The sequence below is a fragment of the Neofelis nebulosa genome, chromosome X (genome assembly GCF_028018385.1).
Source record: "Neofelis nebulosa isolate mNeoNeb1 chromosome X, mNeoNeb1.pri, whole genome shotgun sequence".
NCBI lineage: Eukaryota > Metazoa > Chordata > Mammalia > Carnivora > Felidae > Neofelis > Neofelis nebulosa.
The window spans coordinates 39,817,448-39,843,723 of NC_080800.1; the positions used below are offsets into that span (position 1 = coordinate 39,817,448).

The 26,276-nt window shown below is 37.9% G+C and overlaps 1 protein-coding gene across 9 annotated transcripts in view; it reads left to right on the plus strand.

Annotated features, from left to right (window-relative positions):
• Positions 1-26,276, plus strand: part of KDM6A (lysine demethylase 6A) — a 208,043-nt gene that overhangs the window by 82,724 nt on the left and 99,043 nt on the right. For all 9 annotated transcript variants that reach the window (XM_058712771.1, XM_058712764.1, XM_058712765.1 and 6 more), the window contains 2 exons: positions 156-205; positions 18,866-18,924. In XM_058712771.1, the coding sequence (XP_058568754.1) occupies positions 156-205; positions 18,866-18,924 (109 nt within the window). The remainder of the gene's footprint in view (positions 1-155; positions 206-18,865; positions 18,925-26,276) is intronic.

Genomic DNA, 26,276 nt, shown 5'->3' on the forward strand with positions numbered 1-26,276 from the left:
GGCCCCAGATTTCTAAATTGTTTGCTCTTAAATATCACTGTCTGTTGGGAGGTGGTGGGTATGGTGGGAGGCTTGTTATAATGTTTCTAAAAACATGTATTGTTGATTTTGAAATGGGACATAATTGCGACTCATACTTATTTTCCCTTTTTCAGCATTATCTGCATACCAGAGGTACTACAGTTTACAATCTGACTACTGGAAGGTTAGTGAACATTTGCATGTCTGTTTCCTATTTATTTTTTGGGCCGATTACTACTGATTATGCTCAAAATAAACTGTGTTCTTTTTTTTCTTTGTTTTGTTAATTACTTAAAAATACTACTTCTAAGGAAAAGGGATTGGAAAGAAAAAATATGAATGTTCTTTGTACTATTTTGTGTGAACCACTTTTTATTTTATTAAGAGAGATAGATTGCTCTGACACAGTTTATTGGCCAAAGATGATCTTAAGTGCAGGAGTTTAAAAGCAAGTATAACCAACGGCAACAAAATGATTCTTTGTTTTTTTTGCCTTAAGTTGGTACCTGGGAATAAAAGACAGCTGAAGATGGGTGTGTGAGACTGAAAAGGCGAGGCATAATGGGAAAATTGTAATCCTTTTTAGTACAGTTTGTCTATGATTGGAGCTCAGAGGACAGTTGAGCCTTTTTTTTTTTTTTTTAAATGTTTATTTAGTTTTGAGAGAGAGAGAGAGAGCAAGCAGGGGAGGGTCAGGGAGAGAGAGAGAGAGAGAGAGAGAGAGAGAGAGACAGACAGACAGACAGACAGACAGACAGACAGAGGATCTGAAGCGGGTTCTGTGCTGACAGCAGAGAGCCCAATGCAGGGCTGACTGAACCACTGAGCCACCCAGGCGCCCCAAACCTAACTGTTGTTTAAAAGTCTCACCTAAATGAAGAACTGTGCATAATAGTGAGTCATCCATTTTCTTAGTTTAAGTACTTCATAAAGTTACCGGGGCAGGTTAATCTTCACATCATGTTTATTTTTAAGCATAAATTTATTGACGAGTGGGGTTTCTTTAAATTGCCATTTTGGGTTTTTAAGATATATTTTATTTTTCCATCACCTAGTTTATCTTTCTTTATGATTTGTAGAAGTTTTGACAATATATTTTGGTAATTTAAAAAATGTATTGAGAATACTTTCTCCAGTCTTATGTTTTTTTATCATTATTATTTTTTACTATTTCTTTTTTTTTTTTAATTTTATTATTTTTTAAAATTGACATCCAAATTAGTTAGTATATAGTACAACAGTGATTTCAGGAGTAGATTCCTTAGTGCCCCTTACCCATTTAGCCCATCCCCCCTCCCACAACCCCTCCAGTAACCCTCAGTTTGTTCTCCATATTTATGAGTCTCTTCCGTTTTTTCCCCCTCCCTGTTTTTATATTATTTTTGTTTCTCTTTCCTTATGTTCATCTGTTTTGTCTCTTAAAGTCCTCGTATGAGTGAAGTCCTGGGATTTGTGTCTTTTTCTAATTTCACTTAGCATAATACCCTCCAGTTCCATCCACGTAGTTGCAAATGGCAAGATTTCATTCTTTTTGATTGCCGAGGAATACTCCATTGTGTGTGTGTGTGTGTGTGTGTGTGTGTGTTTATATATGTGTGTGTGTGTGTGTGTGTGTATGTATGTATGTATGTATATATATACATACCACATCTTTATCCATTCATCCATTGTTGGACATTTGGGCTCTTTCCATACTTTGCCTATTGTTGATCGTGCTGTTATAAACATGCGGGTGCACGTGTCCCTTCGAAACAGCACACCTGTATTCCTTGGATGAATGCCTGGTAGTGCAACTGCTGGGTCGTAGGGCGGTTCTGTTTTTAGTTTTTTGAGGAACCTCCATACCGTTTTCCAGAGTGGCTGCACCAGCTTGCATTCCCATTATCTTTATTTTTTAAAGCTCATTGAAGTGCAGTTTTTACATAGCATAAAATTCAACTGTTTTAACTATGCAATTCAGTGACTTTTAGTAAATTTTTAGAGTTGTACAACCGTAACCACAGTCTTATTTTAGGACATGTTCATCTCCCCCGTAATGAAACCTCAGGCTCAACCTCTGGCAAGCACTAATCTACTTTTTGTCTCTATGTATTTGTATTTCTATTTCTGGATGTTTGGTATATATGGGATCATATCTTATATATTTTTTTGTGACTGGCTTCTTTCACTAAGCATACGTTTTCAAGGTTGATCCATTTGTAGCATTTATTAATACTTTATTTCTTTAGTTATTAGTAATATTCCATTGTATGGCTATACTGCATTTTATTCATTCATTAGTTGCTGAGCATTTTAGTTGTCACTTTTTGGCTATTGTGACTAATGCTGCTTTGAACATTTGTGTTGTACATGTTTTGTGTGGATGGATATTTTCAGTCCTCTAGGGTAGATAGCCAGGAGTGCAATTGCTGAGCTGTAGAGTAAATCTGTATTTAACATTTTAAGAAACTGTTTTCCCAGAGTGGCTATAACGTTTTACACAGTTTCTCCACATCTTGTCAGTGCTTACAATTGTTCAGTTTTTGAGTGTAGCCAGCCATTCACGTGGGTGTGGAGTAGCATCTTGTTATACTGTTTATTTCCATTTTTCAAATGGCTGATGATGTTTAGCATCTTTTTATGAACATATTAGCTATTTATGTATATTCTTTTTTTATTATTTTTTTAATGTTTATTTATTTTTGACAGAGAGACAGTGTGAGCCAGGGAGGGGCAGAGAAAGGGAGAGGGAGGCACAGAATCCGAAACAGGCTCCAGGCTCTGAGCTGTCAGCACAGAGCCCGACTCCGGGCTCGAACTCACGAACCATGTGAGATCATGATATGAGCCGACGTCGGACACCCAGCTGACTGAGCCACCCAGGTGCCCCTAATATATTTTAATATATAGTAGCACTCTGGTACCCTTTCCCCATTGTTCTTGTTTTTAGGATTTCCTTGGCTGTCCTTTCTTGGTTGTTTTTCTAAATAAACTAAATTGTTTAGGTCCACACAAATATCTGATGATTTTTTTCTCTGGTTTTTTTGAATTATAATTTACATTATTTATTTTAAGTGTACAAGCTTGCTGTGTTTTGGCAGTATATATGAGGTTGTGTAACCATTACTACAATTAAGATATAGAACACTTCTGTTGCTCAGTGTTCCCTTGTGCCCCTTTACAGTTGAGGCCCATTCTTGACCCCCGGTCCCAGTTAATTATTTGCTTTCTATCTCTCTAATTTTGCCTTTCCTAGAATGCCCACAGCTGGATCCAAGTATTTTTTTGCTTTTCATGTCTTTCATTTAGCATGCTAATTTTGAGACTCATCCATGTTGTGAGTGTTAATATTGTCTTCTTTTTAAGCTTTAAGTAGTATTTCATAGAATGATCCGCTTATCAGTTGATAGATATTGTGTTGTGTCCAGCTTTATATTTCTTTAGGTACGTATAAATGAAATGCTGTGAACGTTATTGGTCTTCGTGTGACCATAGGTTTTCATTTTTCTTGGGATATGTACGTAGGATTTGGAAATCCTGGGTCACATTGCAGTTGTACGTTTAACTGCCAGACTGGTTTCCAAAGTGGCTGTACCATTTTACATTCCAACTAGTAACTTGACTTTAGCCATTCTAGTAGGTTTTTCATCTTGGTTTTATGTGCATTTTCCTGATGATAGTGATGTTGAGCATCTTGTGTGTGCTTTTGGCCTTTTCTTTTGTTAATTTACCTGCTTACACCTTTTGCTCATTTTTAACTTCTTTGTCTTGAGTTGGATGGGCTATTTATGTATTCTGGAGGAAAGCCCTTTGTCAGATCCCGGTATTGGAAATACTTTCTCACAGTCTTTGTCTTGCCCTTTTGTTTTCTTAATTGTGCCTTTTGAAGAGCAACTCTGAAACTGGTTCCTGTACTCAGAAGGTAGGGAGAGACCAGCCAAGAAAGGGGCAGGCCCACGCCAGGTTGGTAGGTGGCACTTTTAATAAGCAAAGGAACTTATGTATGAGGCTTGTCTTGGGCTGCTGTGAGATGAATAGGTCCCTGCACCCACCTGCCAAATCTTAAAAGTTTTTAAAGAGGCCTTAACTGGGTTTAGTCTGTATGCTGTACAAGTGTTCTTTTCAATGGCGTTCCCCAACGATAATTTTAGATTTACTGTCTTATAACTCTCTTTCCTTTTAATAACTGTAGAATCGGTATGAAGTATGCCCTCTTTTGTTCTGATATATATTTTTTTCTTGATCAGCCTGGGTAGAGGCTTATCAGGTTTATTGATCTTTGTAAAAAAAAAAATCTTTGTTCCATAGATTTTTCTTTTTTTAGTATTGTTTTCCTGTTTCATATTTCATTGATTCTCTATTTCATTGATTCCTGATTGTCTTTTGTATTTGTTCTGCTCACTCTGTGCTTAATTTTCTTATTATTTCTTTTTTCTTTTGGAGAGAGTTCTGTGCATACCCCCTTGAGCGGGGGCGGGCCAAAGGGAGAGGGAGGGAGAATCTTAAGCAGGCTCCATGCCCAGCACGGAGCCCCACACAGGGCTGTGAGATTACTACCTGAGCCTAATCAAGAGTGGAACGTTTAACCCACTGAGTCCTACCCAGACGCTCCTCTCATTATTTCTTCAGGTGGAAGCTTAGATGATTGATTGTCTATCTTTTTTCCCCTAATATAAGTATTTAAAGTTATATAGTTCTCTTAGCAGTGCTTTAATTGTATCCCACGAATTTTTATATTTTGTATTTTTGTTATCATTTTATTTGAAAATGTCTTCTACTTGTGCTTTCTTCTGACCCATGGGTTATTCGGATATAAATTGTATAATTTCAAAATATTTGGGTTATTTTAGATATCTTGTTGTTAATGATTTCTAACTCCGTTTTACTTATACAACATACTTTGTATGATTTCATTCTTTTGAAATATGTTGAGACTGTTTTATTGGTTCAACACTTGAAAACAGCTACATGATTTGCATTTTTGGTTGTACCGTGCTAAAAACAACCGGTAAAAGCAGTCGGTAGTGTTTTTCAAATTTCTATCTTTGATTTTTGTCCTTGTCATATGCTGAGAGTTCTCTTATGATTTTGGAATTGTCTTTTAATTTTGCACTTAAAAAATACATTTTGAAGTTTTCTTACTAGTATGCACACATTTATGATTGCTATTTTTGTCTGATGAATTGACCCTTTTATCATTATAAAATATTTTTTTTACCTCTGGTTATTCCTTTTGTCTTGACATGTGTCATCTGATTTTATTTTTTTTTTTTAATTTTTTTTTTTTCAACATTTTTAATTTATTTTGGGACAGAGAGAGACAGAGCATGAACGGGGGAGGGGCAGAGAGAGAGGGAGACACAGAATCGGAAACAGGCTCCAGGCTCCGAGCCATCAGCCCAGAGCCTGACGCGGGGCTCGAACTCACGGAGCGCGAGATCGTGACCTGGCTGAAGTCGGACGCTTAACCGACTGCGCCACCCAGGCGCCCCTGTCATCTGATTTTAAACAGCCATCCTGTCCTTAGGCTTGTAATTTATGTGAGATCCTTTTCCTTCCAACCTATTGGTGTCTTTATTTTTACAATTCTTCTTTTGTAGACAATTTATAAATGTGTCTTGCTTTTTTACCCAATCTGAAAGTTGGTTTTTTACTTGTACTGTTTAACCATTCACAGTAATGCACTCATTTATATGGTTGGGTTTGCATCTTTAAATTTGATTTTTCCTTTTATGTTTGTCCACTCAGTTTCTTGGTCTTATGTTCCTTCCTGCTTACTTCCCTTACCCCTTTTTTATACTTCAATCTTTTTTACAATTTCACTTTATTTTTCCTGTTATCTGTTCCAGCTGTTCTTTCCATTATTTGTTCACTGGTGGTTCTAGGGATTATAGTATATATCGTTAATTTTTACCAGTCAAGTGTCCATTAATGTTGTATCAGTTCACATAAAATGTAGAAAGTGTGCAGTTATATAGGTTCACGTCTTACCCAGCCATGGCCTTTATGTGACAGTTGTTACAATATGTATTAAGTTTATTAACTCCACAAGATGATGTTCTTTTGCTTTGAACAGGTCCATATATTACAGTGCAGTAGTAATTGCTTGTATTTACCCATATGGTTACCATTTCTGATACTCTTCATTACCATATATATATATATATATATATATATGGTAATACATATATATATATATATTTTTTTTTTTCGACTTCATTTTTGAAGGTCATTTTTGCTGGGTATGGAATTATGGGTTGGCTTGCCTTTTTTTTTTTTTTTTTTAAGTGAAGTTCTGACTTCTTGCCTCCATATTTCCTGATGAGAAATTAGCTCTTAATTGAACCACTGTCCCTGTACACCATTTGTTTGCTTCTTTCATGATATGCTTTTTCTCTTTGGCCTGATCATGATCTACCTCTTCATGGTTGTCTTCATATTTATCCTGTTGGAGCATTTTGAATTTGCATTAAATAGGGGAAAGTTTTGTCATTATTTCTTCAAATAATTTTTTTGTTCATTCTCTTTTCTTCCGGGAACCCAATTCCATGCAGGTTAGATAATTTGTCTTTATGTAAATGTCCCTGAGGGGCTCTTATTTTTTCTTTTTCTCTGTGGTCTTCACATTGGATAGTTTTTCTGTTTCAAAGTTTATTTTTTCTTTCCTTTGTTGTTATTTAATTATTAACTCAGTCCATTGAATTTTATTTCAGATATTCTATTTAACAGTTATAGATTCTTCATTGGGTTCTTTATTATTTCTCTTTCTCCGTTGAGATTTCCTGTCTATTTATTATGAGTGTATTTTGTTGATGATAATTAGAATAGCCACTGTAAAGTTCTTGTCTGCTATTTTCTAGTATCTTTATCATTTTGGGTTTGGTGTCAGTTGATTTTCTTCTTTCCTGAGAATGTGTTCTGTTTTCCTGGATCTTTATATGGTGTGTAATTTTGTGTGGGGGACTGGTCATTATGAAAATTATGCTAACTCTTGGTTCTATTATTTTCTTCTAGTGAGTGTGTGTGTGTGTGTTTGATTTTTGTCTTTTATCAGGCAGTTATCTGTATTGGACTTGAACTGCAAACTCACTTCCTTGGAGTACAACTTAAGTATCAATTTAGATCTTTTGTCTTTAGCTATGTTAAGTCTGTAACTTGCATGCAGGAGTCAGTCAGACATCTTGATAGAATTTAGAATTCTCTTCTGTGGCTCTTTGTCTTCTGGAATTTGTTTTAATTTAGTGGGTTGTGATTTCTCCTGGTTCCAGTCTTCTGTTTGTCTATATTAGAAAGACTGCTTTCTCTACTAGTGACCCACTCCTGAGTGCTATGCCTGGCACCAAGTTAGTAGCCAGGAAAATCGAGCTCTCAGTCCTTACAACTTTCCATCCTCTGAGCATGGCCTTCTGTATTGGTTTCCTATGGCTGCTTTAACAAATTACCACAAATATAGTGGCTAAAAACACAAATTTAATTATCTTACAGTTTGAAAGTCAGAGTCCCAAATGAGTCTTAGGGGGTTAAGTCAAGTTATCCATAGGGCTGGTTCCTTCTGAAGGCTCTATTGTAGCGTCTGTTTGCTTGCCTTTTTTTCCAGCTTCTGAAGTTTGCCCACATTTTTCTGGCTCATAACCCTGTATCTTATTGCATTTTGACCCCACGTTGCCTTCCTTGGCCTTTAACTGTCTTGTCCCCTCTTATTAAGGACCCTTGTGTCTAACCTGGATAATGCAGGATAATCTTCCCATCTGACGATCCTTCATTTTATCACAACTGTGAACTATCTTTTGCCTTGTAAGGTAAATATTCTCAGTTAGGATATTGACGTTTTGGGGGCCACTATTCAGACAGCCACATCTTTCCACCAGAATCTGCCTGTTTCTGTTTACTTTTGAGTGCCTTTTGTTAGCTGCTTTATTTTATGTATTGTACATTCTATAAACTAGAGTTTATAGTTTTTCTAAAACTGTAGTTATTTATATTTATTACCTCTAGGAGGGTCTTCTCCAGTATCATCTTACTTAGCCTTCATTGGAAGCAGTAGTGTGATATGTATGGATACCACTTTGCTTGCTTTTGAACTTAATAAAAATGTAATCGTGCAGCATATTTTTTAAGTCTGTCTTCTTTCACTCAGTACCGTGTATGGTAGAGTCACCCCTGTAGTTGTATATTGCAGTAGTTTGTTTTCATTGTGGTATAATATTTCATTACATGAATATGCCACAACTTATTCATTTTGTTGTTGAAAGACATTTGGTTTTTAATGAATTTTGGCTGTTGCTGATTATAACTTTGCAAGTTCCTGATGCCTGGTAGTTGTCTGATGCTTGAAAACAGATGTAAAATAATATTTTGTCTAGCTTTTCTAGCTATAATTATTCAGATAGAAGAGAGAAATTAAGTACAAAACAAATTAGTCTACCATTGCCAGAAGTGGAACTCCCTCTAATCTTACCTATAATAAGGAAAGCTTAATATAGAATTTATTATTTAACAACTTACTGTAGATATTTGTGATAATAAGAGAACATAATTACCGAATGCCCAATACATGGAATACTAATTAGCCATCAGAATCATTTATCATTGGTAGTGTCTTATTGTAGAGTTCTTAACAAGCAATTTGAGATCCTCCCGAGGGTCAACTGACTCCCCAAATACGAAGAGCACAAACCCAAGTTTGTTGCTTATCAGGGTAAAGAAGAGCACCACTTCTGCAAAGCTTTGTTGTTATCACAGGGAGGAAAGTGAGGTCAGACTTGATTGAGAAGTGAAACTTTGTTTTAAGGCAGGTCTTCAGTTTGGGAGCTTGATTGGGTAAGAATCTCCACGTATGTAATGGTCTGGATATGGCGGTTATGGCTAGGCAAGGAGTTTGAGTTAAGGGATTCAGAGAATCTTGGGCCTCAAACTGTTGTTGATGCTTTTCACGAAGAGTTGGTGGTTCCTGTAATAATGGAGAAACGATGTGCCTGGGCAGGACACGTGGAAAAGTGAAGTAAGGCTAATTAATGAAAACGGAGGACTAGCAAAGTCGTGTTAACATTGACAGTCAGGGGTGGGTTAGGTTCTCAGCTCTCCAGGTTAAGCATGGGAGTAGACAGACATCTTTGGTTCTCTCAGGATAAAGAACTTGTGCCAGCTTTTGTCAATTAAAGATATGAATGCCACTTACTTTAATTTCTATTTTCTAAGTATCGATAAACAATATAACAGTATTATTTGTGATCCAGTGAGTATTTACCCAGTGAACATACTTAGTGGCTGGTGGTGATCCGAATTGACATTCACGGCAGTGAAAATCACTGTTTAGGTTTAACTTTTTATTTTTATATTATTTTGTCTGATTTTGTGTGATTTATACCCACAATGTCTTGTAAATTGAAGAATGTAAGTATGTGATTGATTTTTAAAAGAAATATGACTGAGATAATTATCTCCTGAGTTTTAGTTGTACTTATTTCTTCAAAGCACATCTCTTCAAGCCTGTCCTCTACAATTAGATCTTAGAAAAAGAAAACGATTCCCCATTCTGCAGGGTCTCAGTTATTCATCTGAAATTCTTGAATCCAGAATTGTGTAGAGTTGGGAGGATTTTTTTTTGGATTTCAGAAAGATAATAATGCCCTTACTATATTACACACTATCCCCTGTGGCAACAACATATTTACATCTCTGCAGTGATCGTGTGATTGGTTATATTAAGTGGTAAGTAAAGACTTGTGTCAGTTCAAGTCTGGGTTTTCCTACCCAAAAAGTTTTGGTGGTTGATTTATGATAAACTTTAGTTTTTGTTAGAGCCTTTTGGAATTCTGGTTGGACAGTTGATCTGTAATCAGTAATTAAATCTTAATCTTTGGTTAACATTCCAAAACTCAGTAATGTTTATTATGGAATTAAAAATTTTATTTCTTGAGAAATCGTACTTGTTCTTACCTAGTTCAGTACAAAGGAGTCATTTTTGAAATGGTGAAAATTTGCCAGTCCTCTCATGGCTACTGTGTCATGCCATTATATCTTGACTATTAGTGATTGTAATAAGTAGCTTTCTAGTGCTAGCTAATAATAAACAAAAGCTTACTTACTCAGCAACTCTATATACCGTGTAGAAATAGCATAATAATTTAAAACACAATATAGGGAGGAAAAACTTTGCTCTGACTACTTAAATTCGTGGTGAGGGCCTGTGAATTACTTAAAACAGATAACCAGGAGGGGGAAAAATTGTTTATACATGCAGTGCATATACCTGTGGGAGAACTCAGTGATGAGTAATTCCAAGGCTGGTTAGAATTTGGAGCTATACGCCAACTGAGTAGGTGATGGGGTGGGGGGCGGGGAAGGACACTTAAAGAAAACAACTTTTGGGAAAGATAAATGAGCCCTTAGGAGAATAGATGGGAGATAATGATAGTCTTGTGACAAAGTCCATTAGAGTTGCTCTATGGGAGGGAGTTTATGACCCTTGGATTCTTTCAGGAGGCTCTGCTTTTGCACACGAGGGATTCAAAGAATTCGAATGCTTTCAGCTCAAAATTATTCTTACGCCAAAATGGCATACTTCATAGTACCATGTCCTGATCCCCTTTAGCAACAGCAGCAAAACCTAAGCTCTTTCGTGAGTCAGGAAAGTTTACTTTTTTTTTCCTTTAATGTTTGTTTGTTTGTTTGTTTATTTAGAGAGCAGCAAGCGCTAGTGGGGTTGGAGCAGAGAGAGGGAGAGAGACAGACAGACAGACAGACAGACAGACAGACAATCCCAAGCAGTTAGCAGGCTGTCAGTGCAGAGCTGGATGCGGGGCTCAATCTCATGAACCGGGAGATCATTCATGAACCGGGAGATCATGACGTGAGCCAAAATCAAGAGTCGGACGCTTAACTGACTGAGCCACCCAGGTGCCCCTGAGTCAGGAAAGTTTAGAAATTGCTGTTATGGTTTATACTATGAAGTAGAAAGGTAGGAATAAAAAAGTGTGTGCTTTTACTGCTCTTATGTGTTTGAGTCTACAAATAGAAGACTGTAAGGACACGTGTTAAAATGGGAAGAGGTTCCTGATGACTTCTCTTAAGTATACTTTTTTAAACAATTCTGTTACACTTTTATTTATAATTGTGAACTTTTAAAGTAAATAAAACCTACTCTTTTCCCATCTTTTTTTTCCCCACTTGAATTTAAAAAAAGAAAGAAAAGCTTTTGAATTATGGTAGCATGCTTGTCTAAAAGAACTATTGATTAATAGTTGCAGAAACTAGGGAACTAGTAGAATCTGTGCTCATCTTCTGACTCTTCAGGGACTTTTTCTTTCTTTTCTTTTCTTTTTTTAAATGTTGTATTTATTTTTGAGAAAGTGCAAGTGGGGGAGGGGCAGAGAGAGAGGGGCAGAGGATCTGAAGCAGGCTCTGAGCTGACAGCAGAGAGCCTGATGTGGGGCTTGAACTCATGAACTCTGAGATCATGACCTGGGCCGAAGTTGGATGCTCAACCAACTGAGCCACCCAGGTGCCCCAGGGACTTGTTCTATTGCGTTATTTACATCCATCATAAATGGCTTTTACCTTCATTAACAAGGGCTTTGTTGGCAATACAGGGATAAGATAGTTCCTGCTCCCGAGGTGCCGAGACACGAATAAACATAGGTTTTTGGTAAGTGGCCGAAAACATTGCTGAGGGCCATGAGGGAGGCAGAAGTATGTGTCTTTGAGTAAAGGGTGTGGGGAGTGGGGATGAGAAAGACTCCACGGAGAAGTTGCAATTTGAGGGAAGGATTAGTGGGAGTTTTCCAGCTAAGAGATGTGGAGAGGCAGAGAACTGAGCCAGCACATGAAAGTGTACAATAGGTGTTTAGGGAACTTTCAAGGGTTGGTCTAGAGCAGAGGCCCAAACACTTTCTTAAAAGGATGAAATGGTAAATGTTTTCGGCTTTGTGGGCCAAGAGACAGTGTAACCATTATAATACGTAAAGATTAGTTTTGGTTCTTAGGCTTTAAAGAAAAAATTTGACCGGCTGTAATTTGTGGACTCCTGTTTTAGAGCCTGGGGTTATTGTTGGCGTAAAGTGGGCAAAAGAAGGCAAGGGCCAGATGGGTAGTAAATGGGTTTACAACAGCAATCTGGAGTCTTCGATTTGTCTCAGTATTTGTTCAATATCTAGTCAGTTTCTATAGGGCTGGAAGTCAGAGTCATAAAATTCAGTAAAACACAGTGACTTCCAACGATTAATTGGAATTGCATTGACTTTGTACATTTTGTACATTAAAAAAAGAAACTCTCCTTGTAAAGAGACTACTGTCTTTCTCAATAAAATTTTATGATTTCTCTATAAAGTTCTTGTGCATATTATAAAGTGTATTTTATATCTTACAGCTTTATTGCTATTATAAACGTCATTTTAATTTTTTAAAATCTCTGCTGATATATAGAACTGCAGTTGGCTTCTATGCGTGAAGTTAAATTTATCAAGCAATTTCACACTAAGTTTTACTAACTTGACTGATTTAACTTTGTTAGCTTGGATTTTCGTGTAGATTAACCTGCCTTTTAATTAATGATAATTTTGTTTCTTCATTTCCAATTCTTTTTTCCTGCTGTTGAGGTAACTCGGATGCCAGCACAGCATTGATTGAAAGAGGTGATAGAATAGAAAGGAACTTCTTCACTCTAATGAAAGCCAACTTTTAAAAATTTCATTTTAAAAGTCAACATTTTTCTTTTGTATGCAAATGTTTATTCTGCATCTGCTGAGATAGTTTTGTATTTTTTCTGTTTAAACCAATCTTGTATTTCTGAGGTAAGTGCACACTGGTAATGAGTTTTTATCATTGTTACGTATCTCTGGATCAGGGTCACTAACATGCGGTATCTTGACATTTTGGTTCATGATTGAAATTGGTCTCTATTTTTCCTTTCTTGAGTTGTCTTGATCTGATGCCTTGGAGCCGGTCGGACATTCTGAGGAGCTGGTCAGGGGAAGAGGAAGCAGAGAGCAACAACCCTTTCATGATTCTTTAAGGGAATCATGAAATCATACACATCTCTTCATACATCTCTGCCTGGCGAGAATGTAGCAATATGAGCATCCCGAGCTGCAGGGGAGGCTGAGAAGTGTCTTTACTTTGTCTGATTGTAATCGTAATAGGATAGAACACAGTGAAGAGAAGGTACCCCGTGTTGTTGCAAAGTAGACTACACTTGTAATACAGATTAGCTCATGGTATTGGTTAGTTAGGGAATTAGAATTGTGGCTGTATGACCTGAAAGTCTTCTTGTTTCACTTCAGTGTTTTTTCTAGATAATGGGAATATAATGATAACCGTCTTAGGAAAAAAGAAAAGGCTCTTAGCTTGGCTGTCGCTCTAGCAGCAGGAGTGCTAAGTCCAGATTTTAAGAAAATGAACCACGAGGACCTGCATCCTCGTCCTCAGAAAGGCACATCGCCGCTCTTGTACAGTCACAGCTCTCAGCGCTTTCAGTACCTGCCAGCACTGCTCTAGTGAAAGGGGTGCCAGCATTCCAACTCCATTGTTTGGTTAATTTTTAATATCAACTGTGGCAACCCATGACCATGCTGAGCCTCCTGCTTGAATGGTTCAGCCCATCTCCGGATACCAACCCATGACTGTTTTTGAAAATCCTCTGGTTATAATGTTGCATAGGTTTTGAGGAGTCTCGTCCATAACTCTAGTTTATTTCTGAGTCCTCTTAGTTTTAATGTGCAGGGTTGTTGTTGTTGTTGTTGTTGTTGTTGTTTTTACAGCACCGACACTTTCCAAGAATTTTATGTATCATGTTTTATCCATGGAGCAATTATCAGGTGCCAGAAAAGTTTTTGGTGGTGTTAGATACACCGTCTCCTTTAGTTTTCCTAAAAATTTCAGGTGCCAGGTAGTATTTTATATGGTTGATCTTACTTCATTCCTCAGAGCAACCCTCTGAAACTGATCAATTAACTTGTTTCCTGAGTCTTAATAGATAGTAAATGACAAGACTGGAATTCCAACCCAAGTCTGATGGCCTCTCCAGCCCGAGTTCTTGATCACTATGCAATATTACACACATGTTTTGGAAGCAGAACTTCTACTCTGATGCTGTAATTTTGGGCATTATGGCTGTAATGAGCTTTAGCAACATCTTTTACTATATTATAAGTAGGAAGACTCCTTGTAAGTGTCCAAATTAAGGAAGTAATTCGGTATAAATTGAATTTAGCAACATATTAAATTCTTTGATGAAAAAAATGTGCAACAGGTTATTTAAGGCTGTAAGAGATTGACTTATTCAGCAGCAAACCTTTCCTAGATAACTTACACATGCAGTTACTTTCCCATAGGGATCAAAAGATGGATTGGGTCCCTCTACCATTTAGACTCCTGTTCTAGTGGAGGGGATAAGTAGCATATCTGTAATAGACAAAAAGATTCATTTAGAAACATGTCTCAGAAAACCTAACTCTGTTTGGGCTTTGAAATGTGTCAGATAATACTTACAGAAAGAAGAGGTGAGTGAAGTGTTAAAGGATGGATAGGAATTTGCCAGATTGAGAAGTGAGTTGAAGGAAAGACGGCACTTGGGTTTTCAGCAGCGGAAGCAAACATGTTTAAAATCACAGAAATGTGCAAGAGCGTATTTTATTCATAGATGTGTGTGTTATTTGTCCTGATGGAAGTGGAGGCTATGAGATTGGGAAAATTGAGCAAGGCTAAAAAAAAAAAGAGGCCCCTTTGAGCCACCCTAGGTTGTAGCGACTCTTCAGAGGAATTTCAGATAGAACAGTGTCATGTTTCAGTTTTTGAAGGCTCACTGGCAGTGGTAATGGAAGGTAATTCAAAGGGGTTACACGGAAGGGGAGGTTAGAATTTGGGAGAGGAGTTAAGAAACTATTGCAAGAGGCCAGGCAGACAAAGTTGAGGTCCTAGATTACTTGGAGAAAGGCAGTAAGAATGGAGAGGGGATTGATTCAGAGGCTTTTGGGTTGTAAAATGAGTTTTATAAGTAGAGTCAATGGGGTTTATTGGTGGGAAGGAGGTAAAAGAAGAAAAATAGGACTACTTTTGTCTTGCTTAACTGGTGAGATTGTTACCACTGTCTGAAATTTTCCGTACCGGGGGCGCCTGGGTGGCTCAGTCGGTTAAGGGTGCGACTTCAGCCCAGGTCATGATCTCACGGTTTGTGGGTTTGAACCCTGCATAGGGCTGTGTGCTGACAGCTCAGAGCCTGGAGCCTCCTTCGGATTCTGTGTCTCCCTCTCTCTCTGCCCCTCCCCAGCTCATGCTCTGTCTCTCTGTCTTTCTCAAAAATAAATAAAAACGTTAAAAAAAAAATTGAAAATTTTCCGTACCAGTAAAACATCAGACTCTCCTGTTCAGTCCAAGATTTGTTGAGTTTCAGGTATTTGTAGCATATCCAACAGGTGGAGGTAACCAGAAGGCATTTGGAAATTCACTCCTGGGGCTTTGGAATGCCTTCTGCCTCCCTATCCCCTCTTTTGGTCCCTGGGTAGGATGAATAGCAGATTTTTTTGTTCCCACTGTGCACCACTATTTATGTGGGATTAGTATCAGAGAAGACTAAGGTTAAGAAATTCGGTATTTTTCTAATAGTTTGGCGTGTTTTTATTTCTTCATGATATTCCTGTATAAAAATGATTATCTTCAAAGGTGACTCTTGGAGTATGGGATGCTTCGTGGTGCTACAATCAAATTGTTATTCTATGCAAAGATTACACATTTTAAAAAAAAGTTTATTTATTTTGAGAGAGAGAGAGAGGGAGAGAGAATCCCAAGCAGGATCCACGCTGTCAGCGTAGAGCCTGATGTGGGGCTCGATCCCACGAACCATGAGGTCATGACCTGAGCCGATACCAAGAGTCAGACACTTAACGAACTGAGCCACCTAGGTGCCCCAGGAATTCATTTATGTAAGAGCATATGTAAGACCCCCAGGTCACTGTTTCTAAAGCTGTGTGGTTTAGAATCCCTGGCTGAGATGGCTTGTTGTTCCTTCTCCTTTCCCAGCCGTCCTTGAGATGCAGTACCCAAGTACTATCTCTTTCCTAGTCCTTATTATACTTCACTAACTCTTAAATGGTTGTAGCTTGGAATATATTATTGTGCACTTAATTTCATACTCTGTTGTCATTAAGTTGTAAATTCATTGAGGATAGGGATTTTTATCTGTTCTCTACCATCTTTCCAGTGCTGATAAGTCTGTTGTGATTCATAACAGATGCTCAATTAATGTTTGAATTATATTGTTTACTGTTATGGAAAAATGAGACTTAACTGTTTGCCAAGATATGTAAGCTCCTGGTTAATAGGAACCACGCCTCATACTATATGTCATCTAGGGAGCTGAATTTAATAACTGAGCTTAAATACTGGGTGACTCAGTTTACTAAACCTTGGGGCACCCGCTGTGTAGAAGGCACTGTGCTAGGTAGTAACGGGATGCCCAGATGATTAACACTCCTGCCTCTGTGGCACTTTTGTCTGGTGAGATGGCATTTAGTCAGTACACAAGTAACAACACAGTAGTTAAAAAGAGTGAACTCCGGAGGCAGGCCTAGATTCAGTTCCTGTGTCCCCCACTAGTACCTGGCTCTTTGAGCAAGTTTCTGATCCTTGTTTGTTGATTCTATAAATGAAGCCCTCCACCACCTCGTGGGGTTAGGGCCTTTAAAAAGAAATGTTGGCGTTTTGTGTTAAATTAAGTTCTTACTATTACATAGTCATACCGTAGGATAGAGGCTTTGTGCTCTGAGGCCAGTTTTAGAGGTTGGAAATTCAGAGGTTGGAAAGATTACTTCTGGATTGAGGCGGGAGAAGCGGCAGAGCTTCCTGGTGAAGATGCCATTTAAGATGGATCTTGAATAAGGATAGAATGTATAAGGTGGCAGGGATAGGGATAGGATTTCCTAGAGTGGGAAGGATAAGCTATGAGCAAAGTAAGGACGTTGGGAGAATGCAGGGTGTTTCTCGAAAGCAGAAATGCCCCTCAGTAAAGTCCTATTTCCACCACTCCCCACACCACCTTCTCTGGGTAATTACCAAAATTGGTGAAAGACGTCAATCTGCTTTTCAGCCCTGCTCCCTTCTCTGCCTTTTCCCTCACCTAAGAAGACAGTTGTCTTTCAAGCCTAGACTTTCTGGGCTGAACACCTCATGACTGAATTAACTGCTCCTGCATTCTTGTTATCACTGTTCTCCCCACTCCCCACCACCTGCACGCACTTAGGTTGTATACTTCTTGAGAGCGGGGAAAGTTCTGTTTTAATCAGTTTGGCTTCTTCAGCCCTTGAGTATTGTCCCTGACACCTAGTAATCGCTCAGCTTATTTCAGGGGGTGGGGGATGGGGTGATAAGTGAATGATCCCGATTAAAACCAGTTCCAAACAAATTTGAAAATTTTTTTAAAATACAAACTTTTGAAATAGAGGTTTTCTGAGACCTTTGCGAATGCCCACATCTGTGAATACTCCCGTAGCATGTAATTTTCTGGATTGGAAAGCTGGGGTAATGAAGATTGAATGAAATCAAGTCTTCAATTTATTACATTTTAAGATTGTACTTAAGAAACATTTTTCAGTGTTTCCAGAAAGGTACTTGAAATTCAGAGGAAATGCACAATATAATCCTAGAACGAAGCTTAGTATTAAAAAAAAAATAACTGCCTGCCAAAAAGTCACCTGGCTGCATACAGTTTTCTTTATACCTTAAACATCGCTGATTCTTGTTCTCTGACCAGTGACTGATAGTAGTTGTGGGATAAGTAAGTACTCTAGTCCCTCACACTTGGGCAAGATGACTCTGAGAGAGGGCAAGATGATTTAGGAGCGTTCCATACTGTCTACTTGAGATCCCTAATAGGATTCAGTCCCAGCTGTATAACCAGCCATACTGCACCCTTTATTGGCTTCTTTCCCTTCCCTGCCTCACTTCTCCACTCCCTTACTGGTATTTGCTAGGGTAACTTCCCAGGTAGACTACTTATCCTAAAACCTCTGTCTCAGGGTATGCTTCTGGAGAGATGCAGCCCAAGACTGTGTGGCGAGAAGCATTTATTTTAAGAGTGTAAAATTTTCACGTTTGAGAATATAGGTTTGGAGAAATTTGTTCTCAAGGGTCAGCGTTGAAAGCTTTACTTTTTTTTTTTTTTTTAAACAGGTAAGTTCTACTAAAACTGATTGGTTAAAAAGAAAAAAAAAAAGAAAAACCATGTAATAAATACTCAAACATTTGTCCTTTTTGAGAAAAGGAGTAGCTAGGTAGTTCCTATTTTGGAGGCCAGAGATCAGAATGAGTCTGGTTAAGCATCGTTCCGTTTTGTACCACAAAAGGAATCACTATATGTTTAGAGCCCCAAATGTGTCATTTTAGCATGTGATTTTTTTTTTTAACACTAAAATTTTGTTCTGGGTTTATGCATTTCCTATGAATTCTAACTACAACCTTCCTGGCAGCACTGAACATAAAATTAAATCTAGTTAAAGAAACAAAGAACCAGAGAAAGAATACAGATAAAAGCAAGAGAGAATAGGATTAGCATAGTCCAAGCATTTTCTTATTCCTGAATAATAGGTTTTTATTTTAGATGTGCCCATGGAATTCTGCTTCACAATTTTTTAATTTTAGGGCAGGTTTGATTAAAAACAAACCAGAGAATCTCTCCAAGTCGATTGGATTGTGTGCCATCTGCTGACTCATCACTGTTGTTTTGATGTTGTAGAAATATATTATAAATATGTTGTAATGCAAGATCGTTTTATGACTTAAAACATCTTGGATGCTGTATTTTATATTAATAACATCATCTGCATTAGACATATCAATGCTTTTCTTAAAAGTCTCTTTTTCCCTTTATTTACAGAATGCTGCCTTTTTATATGGTCTTGGTTTGGTCTACTTCCATTACAATGCATTTCAGTGGTAAGTTGACGTAAAACTAGTAACTCCAATTACTTCCAGTAAATGGCTTGTTTTGTTTAATATTGTGTGTGTATGTATAATAAATACAAAGTATTTTAGTGTCACTAAGCCTATAGTTTTCAGTAATCTCTTGAAATGATTAGATTGTTCTTTCAGAAATACTGACCCACTTTAGATTGTTAGAGTTGTATGTGTTCCTAAAAGAGTAGGGTATGCGATTCTGATTAAACAAGGTTTAGACTGGAAAGCTTTTGGAATTTCTCGGTCACTCATGGATCGGTGGTCCCCAGGTAATTTGAACTGGAGAATGACTATGCTCTCAGATCTCGAGGTCTGTGGGTAAATGATCTTTGATGACCAGGATCCTTACCTTTTCAGACTTCTATACAGGATTAGCTGTGTGCGTCCCTCTGCTCTCTCAAACACTCACGCACATGCTAGTACTTTCCAGTTTGCAGTAACTAGGCACCAGGTTACAGGATCTCGATTCTCTCATTTATATGATAGGAATAATGTTACTACTTTCAGAGTCAGAGATTAAATATGGTAGTAGTACATAAGATTTTATAAACTGTAAAGTGTATGGCCCTGTTGTTATGGCCTTTGCCCCATTGTTGTTTTTCTTGTTTACCAGACAAAATAATAGTGTTCTCCAATGGAAATAACATAGACTTTGAGTTGGAAGACTGGTATTCTGGTCTCAGCATTTCCTCGTGTGTGTGTGTGTGTGTGTGTGTGTGTGTGTGAGAGAGAGAGGAGGGAGGGAGAGAGAGAGATATTTTTAAGTGAATCGTAGTCACCTTTTCTATTTTACAGAGTTTTGATCAGATTAGATATGTACGTTTTGTAAACCATAAAGCCCTATCTAGACATTTTTTATTTGAAGCATATTCAACTTTGTCAGAGTCCCTTTTGTTCTCCATAATTTTAACCTGAGTGAATGCTGTGAGAGTCCAAAGGAAGGTTTTGGCCAAAGTTTATAACCCTGTCATCTACCTGTTGGGCACCCTGGGTATTTATTACAGAGCTTTTACATATGGATTGGCAGTGATTCAGTATGGTTTCCCTAAAGATGAAACTGTAGACTTGGATGACTTTTTCTATATGCTTTTTCTTCCCTCTTTGCTTTTGGTTCTGTTGGGTTTTGATCATCTGTGGAAACACTGCATTGTTAGAGAACACCTGTGTGTATATAGAGTATTATAATCATTTAGGTCACTCAGTTTGTTTGTAAAGTCTACAAAACTTTAATTGATCTTCATGAAGAAGCTGTGTAATTTTTTTTTTCTCTTAAGTTATCCATTACTATAGGTCAATCCTAAACTTAAGCCTCTTCGCCTCATGTCCAGTGCATCATATTTAAAACCAAGGGTAGATGAGGACTGTTTTAAGATACTCTTAGTTTCTTGAAGATCCTATTCATAAAATACACAGTTCTGAACTTTTAGAACTAGAAGTGGTCTTAGAGATAACTTCATTCCTTTAATTTTGTAGATGATGAAACCAAGGCGCGCGCGCGCGTGTGTGTGTAAAACTCACTTTTATGTAACTGTTTAATTAGTGGCAGAAGCAAGGTTATGCCCAGATTCACCCAATCTAATGTTGTTGTTGTTGTTGTTGTTGTTGTTGTTGTTGTTTTCTGTTATAGTCTGTCCCCAAGTTTGAAGATGGACAGGTAGTTATTCTTTTTAATCCGTTTTTGCAGTTGTTCTCCTGGGCACATTGGTACATTCTTTATGGCCAGCCACAAGTAATTTAGCTTAAACCTGAGGCAAGGAACTCTACAGTTTAGGAATGGACATGTATATGACACAGCAGCCATTTTTTTGCCTGCCTGTGATAACTTGTAAGCTCCCTGTAGATTGAAGATACAGACGTCAAATTGGCAACGAAGTGAAACCATCATCCGTTCAAAATTGGATTACTTGAATGAGGATGTGACCATGTCAGCTTAGGAGACTTATAGCTGTGGAACATTAATATTACATGCTTCTTTATCTCTGTATGATTTCTGTATCCTTCAGTTGACCTAAGAAATGAAACTGAATGATAGAAGGACAATGCAATGTCTGAATTAACAAGTGCCCTCTGCTTTCTCGGCCCTGTCCTGGTCACCACCATTTTCTTATTATGTTTTCAGTTTCAACTTTAGCCGCTTCCTAAAATGATGTATTTCACACTCTGTCTGAATCCATCCTAGCTGTGTGTTTTCTCTTTTGCTGGTCGGATGTTGTTCACAGACTCTGTGCCCCAACTTTTGTTTTTAGCTTATCTTGCTGTTTCTTGAACAGCTGTAGAATTAGCATGGAGGAGGTGCTTGGTGCGTTTCAGAGTATAGCCTTAAGTGATAGGAACTTCTTCAGGTTAAACCTGTGTGTTTTATTTGGTTCTGTTTGTAAGTAGCTGTTAGTAGCTGGGATCAGGCATTTTTTTCTTGTTTCTGCAATTATTTACATGAAATTCTGGGATTTCCTAAAAAAATGTTTCTAGAGAAGAGTGTGTTATACCCTTTTTTGTATTGTGAGCTCTAAGGGTCTTCCTGGGATATCTCAGAATGTTGTATCTTTACTACATTTGTAATTTAAATAAAATTTGACATTTGGTGATGGTTTCTGTCAGTGATTGATTATTAGATTAAGTATTTGGTGATAATGTGTGCGACTAACACGTGTGTTGGGGTTGGTGATGGTGACTTAATATTATTGAGAACAGTTTTTATTAAGTATAGCTTGATCTGTTAATTTGTTTGCCTTGTTTCTTGCCATATTCTGCCCATTTCTTCTTTTGGAGTTGATTTGATTGGTTAGCTTCTAGATCATTTGTTCTTTGGTCAGCTCTTCCACCTTTCAGTTGCGTTCTCTTCTTAGAGGAAGCCATGTCAGAAAGTAGTAGAGCAACTGTAAAATCCTCACTGAACTTAGCATCATTAGTCAGTTTTACTATTGATCCTACTCTGTACTGTGGGACCAAACTTAAGAGATGTCCAGAGGGGAAAGATACAGAAGCACGATGTAAAATACATACATCAGAGACCTAGAACCAGTCTTTATAAAGCTGATCCTTTATAGGTGCGTGAACGCGTGCCCATGCCTTCACTTGTTCTTGCTCACGAGGATGCTACATTGCTAGGGGTACCTTGAACTGTGTTTCTTCTTGCCTTATAGTGAGAAACCTATATCCTCGAGTGAGAGGAATTAAAATACATACAGTAATAAATTATTACAACTTGTAGCCGTACTTGTAAGTATATCCCCCTGAAAATTCTTATCAGTCCTCTCTTTCTAGCAACCCTTTGTATTCCCGTTGATCAGTATCAGAAGGTTCTTATGGTGGCAGATCTAAAAGATACATAATTCTCTGCTAGAGGCATAGGATTTTGGAAACGAAGCTCCCCAATCTAACTAATTGGCCTGGTAAGGAAATGTGATCATTGTTGACTTTAAAAAGGGTTAGGGGAATGAGGCAGAGGGGAGTACAAAAACAGAAATATTAACACGTTACAAGTAATGGGTTTTTTTTAGCGGTAATTCCTCAAGCACTTTACCAATCACAATTGTTCTTAAAAGTGTAGGACTCTGTGCTCCATTGTGGTGACCACTTCAGGTGCAAATAAACCTAATGTTTTGATACTACCATTGATCCTGAGGCTTGTCTAGCATGGAGTCGGGCAAAAGCTTAATATTTAAGATATATTTTTTAGCTATCATAATGCAAAGTAACGCTCTTAGATCTAAAGCTTAATTTAAAGTGTATAGTTCCATTAAAATGAAACAGTTCATGTTAACATGTGTTGTTTATCATATACATTTCTGTTTTGACAAAACTAGCATTTAACTAAGGCAGTTCTGGTAAAGTTATGCTTACCAGTGACACGTAGATTGCTAGAGAGAATTTGGAAGGGCTTGGGCTAATTAAGCTCCAGAGAAATTAAGGATAGAAACATAAATCTTTGCAATAGGGGAAGGGAAAAACTCTACCACTGTCTGGGGTAACGAAATGAAGACTGGCTAGAAAGAGCAGAAAAAGCCATGAAGTGTTAAAACATTAGCAAATGGCTATGTGAAGTACTCTTGTGTGATATTTCCTTTTTTTTGTTTTTTTTTTAAAGTTTATTTCGAGACAGAGATGGTGTGTGTGTGTGTGTGTGTGTGTGTGTGTGTTTGAGAGAGAGAGGGAGAGGGAGAGGGAGGGAGAGGTCAGGGGCAGAAAGAGAGAATCCCAAGGTGAGATCATGACCTGAGCTGAAATCAAGAGTCTTCAAGAGTCCAGTGCTTAACTGACTGAGCCACCCAGGTGCCCCTCTTGTGTGATATTTCTGACTTAGCCTCACATTTAAAGTCCTCTCTGGTTCAACCGCAAATGATCCTCCTAGCCTACTGTTCCCCTAAATATATTCTTTGTGTCCATCACACTGTATGGACATTTCCCTGAAAATGTATTAAGCATTTTTCTTTACCTATGTAACTTTGTGCCATGTACTGTGTTTGGTCTGCTTTCTCCTACCATCTCCACCTTTAAATATGCTGCCTTGTTTGTCTCTTTGATTACTTCATCAAATCTATTTGTCTCATTTAAAAGGAGCCCCTAAATTTCCTAATATGGATGTGTGGAAGTAGATAACTGTTGTGTGTATACATGTTATTACTGATTTAGAGCTAGAATATTCTCCCCTTTATTAGTATGAAATTTTGTGGGATTAGACCACTTATCCCTTTAGATATCCCTGAGGGAAATCTCTGGACTCAGCTTTATTAGCCTTAGAAAAGTTAAATGTTTTATTATGTCTCTTTCTAAATGTACTGAAACTGTGCTAGGAACATTTAGTTAATATCATTATTTTTACTATAGTTTGGTAAAATCCTTAAGAAGTCTTTTCTTTTTAATGACTTTCTAGAAACAACAAAAAAGTGCATATTGCTCTGCATAATTATGGGCATTTTTTCCTCAAAAATGTAAAAAATGTAGTGTTTTACATTGCCAAAATTATTTCTAGAGAATATGTTTTAATATTTGAAAATCGTAAACCTTTCCAGGCATTGTATCATGAAATTATTTTGTAGTTTTGGGTAGCCATTTCTCATGTTCTAAAATTCTCTGCCAATCAGAATACTGAGGTCAACAGAATATTTATGTCTTGGTATTTTTAGTCTAGCTTGTGGTGCAGAGGTCATGTTCTGGCTACCCGTAGTTTGGTGAGATAAGAATGTGGTAAAATGACCAAAATTAGAATGTAGTCTAAGTGGTACCTATTTTCTCCACACACTCCCCTGCCACACACACACACACACACACACACACACACACACACACACACACACTACCTTTTTCCTTTTTTTCCCCCTAAGGTGGGGAAAAACTGAGGAAGCATATGGGAAAGAAAAATAGGTAAAAGTTCAGAAAAGGAAATGAAAATGAACCTAGATGTTTTTGATTAGATGAGGGAAGCTCAATAAATAGACTGGAGCATTGCTGTCCCTGCCCCCACCAGAAACCCAGTCAGCCAAGTATAAAAGTGATGACATTAGTAAACATGTATTAAAATTAATCATTTTCTGTGTTATTTAGAGAATTAAAAATAAAAGAAGCACCTGGGTGGCTTAGTTGGTTGAGCGTCCAACTTCAGCTCAGATCATGATGTTGTGGTTTGTGAGTTCGAGCCCCGCATCAGGCTCGCTGCTGTCAGCCTGTCAGCACAGAGCCCGCTTCAGATCCTCTGTCCCCCTCTTGCTGCCCCTACCCCGCTTGTACTCTCCCCAAAATAAATAAATATTAAAAAAAAAAATAAAAGAGGAACGTAAACCTCAAGGAACTGGAGATAGCACACCAGTAGGTAGAGAATAAAATGATTTGATTATAGAGTGGATCTAACTGCTGGTTAACCCTAAGCAAAAAAACCACTGGTGTTGAGTTTGGGTGGTCGGTCTTTTAGGTTATAGTGGATTTAGGGTGAAGCAGAAGAATGAAAATATTTCAGATTAGGAGACCATTCTGAGGAGAAGCAGCAAAGTCAAGAGGGCTGGTATTTGCAAAAAGAAATTCCTGAAATAAGCCAGGTCACAGCTGAGGAAGAACAATATTGGGTCATAACTGGGAATAGAGTTGAATAGGTAGTAGTATGTGTTGCTCATAGACCTTAAATGCTACATGGAGATTTGACCTAGAGTATCATGGTTAGTAGTCCGTTACAGGAGCCACATGTTTGAGGAAACATAGGGAAGCCAGAGCAGAGCAAGAGTAGTCCTTGAAGAGTCTATCTATTGCAGTCATCTAGTAATGAGATACTGAACATTCAGTCTGATTCAGTCTGCAAGATACTGAATTTGAGGAAAACTTTGAAACAACAACGGGAAGAACTTGATGATTTGATATGTGTTGGCCATACCATCTCATGGGCACTTAAAAAATTTTTTATTTTAATCTTTATTTATTTTTGAGAGAGAGAGAGAGAGAGAGTGAGAGCATGAGCGAACAGGGGAGGAACAGAGAGAGGGGGACACAGAATCTGAAGCAGGATCCAGGCTCTGAGCTGTCAGCACAGAGCCCAGCACGGGGCTCGAATTCACAAACTGTGAGATCATGACCCGAGCAGAAGTTGGACGCTTAACTGACTGAGCCACCCAGGCTCCCCTCATGGGCACTTTTAACAGTCCTTAAGGAATAAACATAGGGTAGCCCAGCCTGGTATGTTGGAACATGCGTTTTTGCTTATAGGTTAATTTTTTTTTTTTAAATTTCCAGTGTGTTAACATATATAGAAAACTTGTTAAAAATAAACCTATGTTTTTTTGTACTTGTGTGACATTGTTGAACCAATCAGATAAGGTGTCCGCACGAAAGGCACCTGTGGAGTAAAACACATCTACAAATTTAGGGGTTCAGAAGAAAGGCTGGAGATGGAAACTAAGACAGAGTAGGAAATAATTTCTCCCGAGGGCTTGTTTCTGATGCTCTGTGCTCTCCTTACTGCATTTTCTCACACGCCCTTCCTTAGACCATTTTTCTTTCCTAACTTCTTTTTTCTCCTTTGTTTCTTCTTTTCTTTGCTGTCTTCCACTTCCATTCTTCTTCGTTCATGTCTTTGACTCAGGCCTGCCTGGGTTTTATTATTGGCACGTGTGGACATTGCTTCATTCTGACCTATTCCACAAGAGTTTTCTGACCCATGTCGTAAGTTAAGGTTAATTAGCGTTTTATGAAGCATCACCCTCAATTTTGGTTATTACAGAATATATCATACTTCAGAATGTATAAACGTAAGTATACATCTTAACATGTTATTTGTACAATGAACGTTCATAAGCATCATTTGGGTCAAGAAATGAAAAATTGCTGTTAGCCCAGAAGCTTCTCCA